This window comes from Dendropsophus ebraccatus, chromosome 6 (assembly GCF_027789765.1).
Source record: "Dendropsophus ebraccatus isolate aDenEbr1 chromosome 6, aDenEbr1.pat, whole genome shotgun sequence".
Classification (NCBI taxonomy): domain Eukaryota; kingdom Metazoa; phylum Chordata; class Amphibia; order Anura; family Hylidae; genus Dendropsophus; species Dendropsophus ebraccatus.
Window position 1 is genome coordinate 37,292,012 of NC_091459.1, and position 12,244 is coordinate 37,304,255.

The following is a 12,244-nucleotide window of genomic DNA, read 5'->3' on the forward strand; positions in this document are numbered from 1 at the left end:
TGAGCATCAGCCAATCAGTGCCAGACTTGTTATGCTCCGCCCCCACCTGCTCAACAACAAGCTGCAGGGGAGGCAGGAGGGGTAAGTAGGTGCAACTACAGAGGGGGAGGGGGGTGGGTAGATGTATACAGTATGGGGACTACCTGCAAGGGGGGGGTGTATACAGTATGAGGAAACAACTACAGAGGGGACAGGATGGGAAATACAGTATGGGGGGCCTTACAGCAGAGGGTGGGTATGTACAATATAGGGGAAGAACTACAGGAAGAAGGAGGGAGGTATACTTTTAAAGACCTAGCTACAGGGGAACTTAGAGTAAAGGAGACTTAGCCGACCCACAACCAGAATGGGAGGGGGATCAAAGAGACAGTCCACCTTGCAGCATTTCAGGAGCTTGGGAAAGCCTGACACTTTGCACAGGAAAAAAAAATACATTCTGGAAGCATGTACAGAGATTTATCAAACATGGTGTAAAGTGAAACTGGCTCAGTTGCCCCTAACAACCAATCAGATTCCACCTTTCATTCCTCACAGACTCTATAGAAAATGAAAGGTGGAATCTGATTGGTTGCTAGGGGCAACTGAGCCAGTTTCATTTTACACCATTTTTGATAAATCTCCCCCTATGTATCTCCTTGACCTAATAACAGTTTATGGCTATGTTCACACAACATCAAAAATGGAGAAAAAATGCCCGATTTCGCTATTTAAAAAAACGTCCGTTTTTGCCGCAATTTAACTGACTGCAATGCCATTGCATTGTAGTCAATGGGAAGACGGACATCCAATGCACACAATGCATTGAAAAACGGACGTTTTTGCCACGGGCGTCAAAATAATGAACATGAACATTATTTTCGTTTTTTATTATTTGTTTACACACAGTTCTTCTTTTGTCACCGTTCTTTCCCCGTTTTTACTATTAAATTCAATGGATTTTTCAATTAAGCCACAACCAAAGGGCAATTAGTAACCCCAAACTAAAATAATGTGCAAACACCTGTCATTGCACTAAGGGGATGCCAGGCTTTTAAAAACGTCCGTTATTTTAGACTCAAAATAACGGACGTCATTTTAAATGGAGCTGGAAAAAACCTGGTGTGAACATAGCCTAACAGTGTCAGCAGTTTGGAACATGAATTGCAGCTGATAGATTCACTTTAAGGTCATGTTCACACAGTGTATTGACATCGGCCATTGTTTGACATAGCATGTCAAACGTCGGCCGTTGTCTTATATGTGTCACCCGGCCGATACTGCAGTATCGGCCAAATGAACATCACTTTAATTTAACTGGAATGGAGGCACATTTGGGTGTGCCCATGCTCCAATTTGCCATAGCCCACAAGGTGGGAGCCATACCTTACATTGTGTGCCCAGGCTATCTTGTATGGCCGCTGTTCACTAGATAGCGGCCACACAAAATAGACCTGTCAGTTATTTTTAAACGGCCACAAAGAACCACAGCTGTTGTGTATACAGTGTGTATAGACTACGGCCGTGATTCTGTACACTGTAATGTAATTGATCAATGTTATTAAACAACGGCCGTTGTTGCAACCTGCAACAACGGCTGTTGTTAAATTCCAAAATACAGTGTGTGAACATGTCCAAAAGGGGAACTCCAGTACTGTAAGCCTCCAAAGCAGATTAGCCTTCAGACAGCTGACTGCAGGGTCCTCAAGCTTGTTGATAATAATGGATACCTATGTAATCCACTTAGAGTATCATATTGACACTTCTGTGTTAGCAAAAAATTCAGAAGAGAAGGATTTAGGGGTAGTGATTTAATACTGTCTCACAATGAATCAAGTGTCGCCAGGCAGTACACACAGTATGTAATAACGGCCATAATTGATTACGACCCGCCACATAAAGACCATGCGGGAGATTTATCAAACATGGTGTAAAGTGAAACAGGCTCAGTCGCTCCCGGCAACCAATCAGATTCCACTTTTCATTCCTCACAGACTCTTTGGAAAATAAAAGGTGGAATCTGATTGGTTGCTAGGGGCAACTGAGCCAGTTTCACTTTACACCATGTTTGATAAATCTCCCCCAATGTTCAATCTCTGACATCTCTGTTCCTTTGCCAGAAGATAGACTCGATTCCCTGTGCCGTCTTATAAGTGGTTTGTTGAGTGAAGTGGACCAGATTCACATTACGACCTAATTATTCTTTGCACAACATCAGTCAAAAATTAGAATCACAGATTTTGAAGTTTTGTCGTCGTTTTTATGCACCGTACAATGATTCTATCTGGTATGACCCAGCTGCATTCGTTGTGCTACGAAAGGATTGTCACACAGAATTTGTACATACCAGATCACTCAATGATTAAAATGAATACCGTACAGTACATGGCTTCTGCCGAGACAAGATGACACCAAGGCTATGTCAGCATGGGTGGTCCATATTACTGGCAATGTTCTCTTTGCACAAAGGGAAAGAGTTAAAACAATATTCCAATGAGGTCAACATGCCCATCTGTAAGGATGAAGCTACACTTTTCGCAGCAAATTTTTCCAATTTACACACTTGGGCTGTATGTAGACCACAGGAATACAGTGAGCTCCATGCAACTTACTGCACCTATGTGATATTAATAGTTAGAATGGGGAAATCTCACGCCAAGTGTAGCCTATCTGAAGCTGTCAGCAGGGTCGGACATCTTTAACTCTATGTAATTTCCCAAACTCACAGAGTTTTACCTAGTTTTACTTTGTTACCTTGGTTTAAAAAATGCCATCTATCCATATCCACACTAATATAAACTTTCTCATTTCTACATTATATGCGTCGGTTCAAGGTGTGTGAATAATTAGAATCAATGTAATGAATGCTGGGAAGGCTTTGGGGTCTGTGCAGACTATCTGCATGATTATCTGCATGATTTTATCAAAGCCTTTTTGGCTGTGTTCACACAATGTCTTTTTTTTAGGCAAAATAACTTCCGTAAGTAATGTTCCTGAACATTATGAACGGCGATCATTGTAAAATAACGGACGTTATTTTAGAAAATGGACGTTATTTGTTGCCATTATGTTGCATAAAAAGGTGTTGTGTGAACATAGCCATATCAAGCACAAATGTTGAATATTCCCAATGGTGCACAATTCTTGCCTTTTGGGGGGAGGAGAAAAAAATTATATATATATATATATATATATATATATATATATATATAGCTACAACCATAAAATCTATGCAAAATACATTGGATTTCCAGCCATAAAGTTGGGGGAAGGGAACTCCTTGAGATCTCCGTCCATAGTCGGGTGTCCATATTAATATATACTTATATATTCACATTGCTGTGGCTATATTTCGTATATGGTTGGCTGCAACTTATCTAGGTGCCAGGGCTTTCACAAGCCAGATCTGCTTATTTTTTTACTATGGTATTGTTATAGCAGAGCCACTTTAATGGTCTTACTTTAACCGCATTGCATTGGGGGGGGGGGGGGGGGGGGGGGCTGGGACGTTTCTGCAAATTTTGGGGACTTTTTTTGTTTAGTTTATGTTTTCCCTATGTCTGTTCAGTACGGTTGAGGCTATACCACAGATTTCACTAGTGTGGTTTTTATTTTGGCCAACAAATGTTTACTCACCTTGAAGGAAAAGTGACATAATGTTTTATTAGAATAGTTACAGATGTGTTAATACAAATTATTTCTCTTTATTACTTAGTTGACCACAATGTAGTGACAGAGGAAATCAATTCCTTCTCTCTAACCAATTACATGCTGAAGCCACTATTGGTTTATTTTAATGTACAATCCTAAAAACGGCAGCATAGTGTCAGTTCTCATATGCAGCCGACACCGACCACATATGGAGCAGGCTTAAAAGATACTCAGTCGAAAAAAAAAAATTCTTTCAAATTAAATGGTTTCAAAAAGTTTTACAGATTTGTAATTTACTTCTATTTAAAAATCTCAGGTCTTCCAGTACTATCAGCTGCTGTATGTCCTGAAGGAAATGGTTTATTTTTTTTCCAGTCTGACACAGTGTTCTCTGCTGCCCCCTCTGTCCATGTCAGGAACTGCCCAGAGAAGGACAGGTTTTCTATAGGAGTTTGCTACTATTCTGGACAGTTCCTGTGACAGATGGAGGTGGTAGAACTGTGTCAGACTAGAAAGAATACACCACTTCCTGCAGGACATACATCAGCTGATAAGTACTGGAAGAGATTTTTACACAGAAGTAAATTACAAGTCTGTATAACTTTCTTAAACCGGTTAATTTGAAAGAAAAAAAATGTCGGAGTACCTCTTTAAAGAGATAGTAAAAAAAATTTAATTAAAAGAAAAAAGAAATGCAGTAACATTTAGCATTACTTAACAGTCAGTTCTGAAACTATCAAAAATCTGCTTGTTTTGTGGATATCTTTGTCACATTACTATTGAGCTTCCTGGTTAAGCAGTACTAATATTCCAAGAATGCAGTTCTTTCCTTTATCTGTTTATCACAGCCCTTCCACTCTGTTCACTTCCCTCCCACAGCACTCCCACACAGAAAATCTACAAAAGCTGCTATATTGCCTGTCTGCTCTGTGGCACTGTTGAGCACAAGGTAGCATGCTGCAAACACTAGTCAATAATAAGGATATATGTGCATTTGGCAGGAAGATTATGATGTAGGCCGTAGGAGCTGGTCAGGGGTGGCGATATAGGCTGTAGGAGCTGGTCAGGGGTGGCGATATAGGCTGTAGGAGCTGGTCAGGGGTGGCGATATAGGCTGTAGGAGCTGGTCAGAGGTGGCGATGTAGGCTGTAGGGGTTAGCTTGGGGTAATGACATTACCCAAGGGCTCAAAGAAAAGATCCAGCCATGTTTCCACATGTTGTCTATGGAGAGAAGGAGGAGCTGGGGAGCTGCTGATACCACATTGTGTTGTTCTTTCATTTTCAATGTCCTGTTCGGGGAAAATCAAGCAAAAACATGCTGAAGCCAGTATTATTAGTCATAACATTATATCAGTAAGTTACATGACTCGGGTTGATAATGTTAATTAGAAACAGTTTTGTGATACTGGAGAACCCCTTTAACATATATATGTATATACAGTGGGGAAAATGAGTATTTGATACACTGCCAATTTAACAACTTTTCCCACCTCCAAAGAATGGAGAGGCGTGTAATTAATAACGTAGGTAAACTTCACCTCTGAAAGACAGATGCTATGAAAAAAACCTGAGAAAATCCCATTGTGATAGCAAGAATTCTGGCTTTCATAGACCTGTTTATTTTTCTTTAAGAAGTCCTCTTACTCTGCACTCATTACCTGTATTGATCTTGTTACCTGTATAAAAAAAAAAAAATCTGTCCACACAATCAACCAATCACACTCCAACCATGGCCCAGACCAAAGAGCTGTCTAAGGACACCAGGGACAAAATTGAACACCAGGACAATAATGGGATGGGCAATAGGACAATAGGAAAGCAGCTTGGTGAGAAGGCAACAACAGTTGGTCCAATTATTAGAAAATGGAAGAAAAACTCAATAACTGTCAATCTTCCTCGGTCTGGGGTTCCAAGCATCTTCTTGTCTCGTGGGGTGAGGATGATTATGAAAATCATCACAAAATATATGAAGGGAGCTGAAACTCAAATGTTTTCCAGTGACTGCCAAGAAACCTGACAGACCTACAAAAGATCTGTATGGAGAAGTGGGACACAATCCCTGCTGCAGTGTCTGCAACCTTGGTCAAGAACTACTGGAAATATTTGACCTCTGTAATTGCAAACAAAGGTTTCTGTACCAAATATTAAAGAGGATGTACCATCAGCTACATCCTCTTCAATCTGACCCAGGGATAGAACAGCGCCGTTACGGGGAAGCCGGTGCCGTGGTCCGTTTTCTCAACCACAGCCCGTTTCCCGTGTACGGCGCCGTTCTATCCTCGGATACCGAACCGGGGCTGAAGCACTGGAGGCAGGGTGGCCCGCCCCCGGAGGGCAGAATCAATCACCCCTCTATGACGCAGCTCTATTGATTATAATGAAGCCGCGTCATAGAGGGGAGAGAATTCACTCCCACTGGGGGGCGCACCGGCCTACCTCCAGTGCTTCAGCCCCGACCCGGTACCCGAGGATAGAACGGTGCTGTACACGGGAACCAGGCCGCGGTTCAGAAAACGGCACGACTTCCCCGTGATGGCGCCGTTCTATCCCTGGGTCAGATTAAAGAGAATGTACCTGATGGTACATACTCTTTAAGTTCTGTTTTTCTATTGTAAAATTGAAAATATTGTATAATTGAAAGGTCTCCGATTGCAACAGCTGATATGTAAGAGTACAGGAAGCACCAAGTAGTACAACCAGAGCAGCAGGTAGGAGACATAGTTGCACAGAGCAATGATTGACTCTTAAGGGACTTTTCTACAGCCCGATTATCGTGCAAAAAATTGTTAAATCATTCGAATTTAAGTGATAATCTTCTGGCATAAAAGATTAAACTACGAACGACAATTTGTTCGCGTATCGTTGATCCCATCTTTTGAGCTGACCTCAAAATCATTGTTAATCGGTCGCTGTATACAGATACGAACGCATCTACGAATATTCACAGAATTAACGATTAACGATAAACTATCGCAAGCAAGATTGTTTACCGTTAACCTGAAATCATTCACCTTATTACACGGAAAGACAGATGTTAGTTGTGATCGTTACAACAATCGTTACTATGACCGTTTATTCCATCTGATCCCAGCAAATGAAGGAACGGTTTGGAATTACACTGAATGATTGGTGAACGAATGTGGAGTTAATCAAAGATTAACGATGGTTTTAGGGTCAGATCTAAATCAATGATCGACACCTGAACTATTTTTAGATCGTTGCCTGCAATGACACAGGGAGATTATCATTTAAATTCGAACGATATAACGTTTTTCCGCCTGAGTAACTGATCAAAACTCAACAGACTTTGAACTAAATACTTTTTAACCAAAGATGTATGTATGTTGTATCCTGTTGTACATAAGAGATAGACATGAGCACAACTCAAGCCTATGGCTGTATCCATGTTTTCCAGGACTCCCTAGGGTTGCATCCAACTTCTTTAGCCGAACGATCCGTTTGGAGTCACACTCATCTCTAGTGGTGACGTCTAGACTAGCTTGTCACTGACTCAACAAAAACTAATTGTACATCTACCTAAAGGCCCTATTCCACGGAACGATTATCGTCCGTATTCGGCCGATATTGTTCATGTCGGCTGATCGTTGCAGTCGCTTGTTTTTCAACATGTTGAAAAACAAGCGACTGATATAGCAGCGATCTGCTGCCGTCACTCCGTTGAATAGGAGCATCGGCAGCAGACGCTGCTATATCCTATGGGCTGCCCGGACGATCAGCGATGATCAGCCTGATCCTGAGGGGGGGGGGGGCTATGCTAAAGCTGCAGATTATCTCTCTAACTCAAAGTCATGCAACCAATAAATGAATGTATGCAATACCATTGCCATTACCTATGAGGATATTCATAATGCAACATGCAGTCATGTGAAAAATCAAGGAAGTGCAGTGAGAGGATCACATCACTTAAAGGAGAATTTCGGACTGGGGGGATTTTTGGCAGAATGCCAGGGTTGTGGAAGATGAAAGAAATAACATACACTCACCTCCCCCCGCTCCAGCGCTAATGCCTGGGCCCCACTAGAGACGCTGACTGTCTGAGCGGGACTGGCATGTCATGTCCCAGGTCCCCTCTCGAACCATGAAGTGGTCAGGGACTGGAGGACTGGAGGACTGGATACCCTCCCTGGCACTCTGCTAAAAATCCCCCCAAATCAGGATTCTCCTTTTAGGACCCTGTTGGTGCATCCAACAAGACCATATCATTTCACTGTTTAGAAATATTTTTTACAGTGTATGGCTATGTTCACACAATGTTTTTTCAGCTCCGTTTAAAATGACGTCCATTATTTTGAGTCTAAAATAACGGACGTCATTTAGCTGTCTGGCCTGCAATGACTGATGTTTGTACATTATTCTAGTTTGGGGTTACTAATTGGCCTTTGGGTGTGGCCTAATTGAAAGTCCATTGAATTTAATAGTAAAAACAGAAAAAGAACGTTGACAAAAGTAAAACTGTGTGTAAACAACTAATAAAAAACATCCGCTGTTTGCAAAAGACGTCCGAAAATAATGATCATGTTCATTATTTTGACGTCCGCGGTATAAACGTCCTTTATTCAATACATTGTGTGCATTGGACGTCCGTCTTCCCATTGACTTCAATGCATTGCCATAGCAGTCAGTTAAATCGCGGCAAAAACAGACGTTTTTTTTTAAATATCAAAATCGTCCGCCTTTTCGTTATTTTTGACGTGTGAACATACCCTATATCAGTAAAGATTTAGGCTTTCTATAAAGTGATACTGTCCCCCCCCCCTTACTCTATGTGCAGTTCTGCGCACCATCCACAAGCTTAGATGCTGCACATTTGACATATACCTGTATAAAACTTGTTTGTCTCTTCTTTTTGCTCTAAAATCGATTCATTTAATCGGTGGACAGTGTCAACTAGGCGGGGCTTTATAACAGGTGGGCCCCAGCTTCCCAGAGGGGATATAGATCCCAACTGCCGTGAAGCCCCGCCTACTTGACACTGTCCACCTCTAAAACATAGTGAGAGTAAGGAGGTGGTGGTGGGAGGGGGTTGGGTGACAACATCACCTTAAACAATCGCATAACCTAATAATCTAGATCCACTGAGGAACCTTCACTCCTATACATCATAATGAAAAGCAACATGTGATTATTCACTGACGCTTGTGACCTGTCGGCTCCTAATTTTTACTTTCATTCCTACTCCCTACTGTTTCCGTTACGTACATTACATTTATCTCTTCTTTCATGTACTCCTATTACTCCTTAGTTTGCATGCTTACAAATTTGCCTAATGTTTAGCCAGACATGTTTTCTCCAAAACAGCTCAAGTGTTCCTTATTTGCATATGTACCATGCCGTTACAATGGTGTTAAGATGTTTCAAGTAAACCATAATTTTCTAAACAATATATACTTCCATCTAAATCAACCCTTGCCATGCCGTATAGCTAGATTCTACATCATCCACCACCAGTCAGACCCATGGGGATGTTATTAGAGAATACACGTTATACTACCATACTACTATACATCTGTACAAACCCACTGGTAGACATGGGTAGCTTAGGCTAGGTTCCCACTGCGTTTTCAGCATCCGTTTTTTTTAACGTCCAGAAAAATAGGGTCAGCAACGTTTTTTTGGTCCGTTTTGGTCCGCCAAAAAAAAACGGATCCGTTTTTTTTTATAATGGAAGTCAATGGAAAAACGGATGCACACAAATGAATCCGTTTTTTACAATCCGTTTTTCACGCGTTTTTTGCAAAAAACGGATGCGTTAAACGGATGCTGAAAACGCAGTGTGAACCTAGCCATACTATGAGGAATAAGATGGTAATGTATAACCCTAAAGTGTATCTGTCATTATAACTTTCAAAATCTAAACCAAAAGTAGATGTGATATGAAGCAAGTTTGCACTTTACATTATTTTTTTTTTTTAGTTATCATGGAAAACACGGCACTTCCTGTTTTCTGACTCTTTTTGTCCTTAAAGAGTCAGAAAACAGGAAGTCCTGTGTATCCCAGGTGATCTGAGCGCTCACAGAGAGAAGGCAGTCATGTGACTGATGGACACATTGAGCCGTGACTCTCTGTACTGGCCAAAATTCCTGTATTTAGTTTGTTTTGTTTTTTCAACCAGCACAAGTCTAAAAATCTGCCTTCAGGAGACTGGACCTGGATTTCTGGTAAGTACAGCTTTGTTTTACAGCATGATAACAACAACAAAAAATAATGAATGTATATTGCAAACTTGCTTTATATCACATCTACTGTTGATTTAGATTTTGAACGTTTTAACGACAGGGACACTTTAAATGGTGGTGACCCTGGCAGTTAATGATAGGATTTACTTTCATTACAGGTCGGATCTTGGATATTCCTTGTAAAGTATGTGGTGATCGCAGTTCCGGCAAACATTATGGAGTTTACGCTTGCGACGGGTGCTCAGGATTCTTCAAGAGAAGCATTCGGAGGAACAGGACGTATGTATGCAAATCTGGGAATCAGGTTAGTATTGAGGTGTTTTTATACTTATGTGATTGCACTGGATAATAATAGTGATGAACCTATAATAAACCCCATTGCATTGTTGTAACTACAACCCAAGAGCAATGTATTGTAAAGGAGTCCTTGAGTGTCACGGATTCATCAGCTTTCTGAGATAAATGCTTATGCAAGTGCTTGCTCTTTCATTAGTGAGTGAATACAGGTGTGAATATTCTTTACAGTAATAATAGCTCGGAGATGGAATGTTGTAAGGCAAACTCGATACGTATAAGTGGGAAACAATGCGAGAAAGAAGTTGAAATTGATATCCGGCTCAGTTTTTTTTTTTTTTTTTTTTAATAATATGACCTGAAGATTACAGATTGATCTGATTGGCTGCAATGGATTGTAACACCTTTCAGTTAAAGTGAACCTCCACATTAGGATGACTATTGGGCAACGTGACAGATTTCCCTATTAAAATAATAGTTATGGCTATTGATGTATTCAGGAGGAGGGGGGAAGGGTCAGACTGGCCCACCAGGTTACCAGAGAAGCCTCCAGTGGGCCCCAAACTGTGATACAATGTTGTATCCTTAATACAGTATATTGCTCCTTAATGTAGGGGGCTCAATTTAAAGGGGGAAAAATAATTAAATCATCTGGCGTTATAAAGTTATATATAGATTTGGAAATTACTTTTATTAAAAAGAAAATCACAATTCTTCCAGTACTTATCAGCTGCTGTATGTCCTGCAGGAAGTTGTGTCTTTGCAGTCTGACACAGTGCTCTCTGCTACCACCTCTGTCCATGTTAGAAAGAAAATCACCATAGAAAACCTTTCCTGCTCTGGACGGTTCCTGACATGGACAGAGGTGGCAGTAGAGAGCACTGTGTCAGACTGGAAAGAATACACCACTTCCTCCAGGGCATACAGCAGCTGATAAGTACTGGAAGAACTGAGTTTATATTTTTACTTGGTAAGTTTATTGAAGATTTTAAAAAAATAATATTAAAAGGAAAGGGAAAAGGGGAGGTGGAATATAATATAGGGAGAGAATTTCTCCTAACACAGAGGAGATTAATCAGTATATAGGAATAATTTAATGTACAATTGAATTAATACATCAGTAAGGAAATATTAAACCCATATAACAATATTAAAAGAGCAGTGGAGATCTTTATATATATAGTAAAAGGAAAGAAAGCAACAGAAATGTTTATATTTCAAGGTTATAGGAAATTAAATAAAAAGGTTCCCCAGACAGACCTATTTTTATACCTCAATATAATAGAATGGAGATTTTTTCATAGAATTAATTGACACATATGTATAACTTTCTGACACAAGTTAATATGAAAATAATCATTTTACTCCTTTAAAAAAACCAAAAACTTAATTTCAGTCTTCTGTCCGAGACAGGAACTGTCCAGAGTAGGGGAGGTTTTCTTTGGGAATTTGCTGCTGATCTGGACAGTTCCTGTCTCGGACAGAGGTGGCAGCAGAGAGAACTGTGTCAGACTGGAAAGAAAACATTTCCTGCAGGATATGCAGAAGATGATAGGTATGGGAAGACTTGAGGTTTTTAAATAGAAGTAAATTACAAATCTATATAACTTTCTGAAACCAGTTGATTTGAAAGAAAAAGATTTTCGCTGGAGTACCCCTTTAAACCATCAATTATTTCTGAATGCTCCCATCACATCCATTCCCACACAATATAGATAACATCTTCAGATTTGAACCTCCATTCTATAAAAAAAATAAGTAAAAGGAGCTCAATAAAATATGCTTAAAAGCTAACCATAAACCAAAGCTCTCTGGCAATGCATTTCATCATGTAGAAAAAGAAAACTTTTTTTTTTAAAACTTTTGTTTTATTCTGTTTTTATTTTTAGGTAGAAAATCTTGATATCACCTACTTGTTTTACCTAGGCCACTTTCCCATGGCATGCAAAAAATAATAATAATAATAATAATAATAATAATAATAATAATAATAATAATAATAATAATAATACTGTTTATTGCAGCATGCAAAAAGCCCATATGGAGTGGATTGTAGTTTCCCCAGTGAAAAATAATAAATAATGGAAGACATAAAACTAACGCCAAGGAAGAGAAAGGGAATAA

The 12,244-nt window shown here is 40.0% G+C and overlaps 1 protein-coding gene across 1 annotated transcript in view; it reads left to right on the forward strand.

The window, feature by feature from the left end:
* Positions 1-237: 237 nt before the first annotated feature.
* Positions 238-12,244, forward strand: part of NR2E1 (nuclear receptor subfamily 2 group E member 1) — a 34,438-nt gene continuing 22,431 nt past the window's right edge. Inside the window, exons 1-3 of the mRNA XM_069974187.1 lie at positions 238-315; positions 2,012-2,132; positions 9,985-10,130. Of these exons, the coding sequence (XP_069830288.1) occupies positions 238-315; positions 2,012-2,132; positions 9,985-10,130 (345 nt within the window). The remainder of the gene's footprint in view (positions 316-2,011; positions 2,133-9,984; positions 10,131-12,244) is intronic.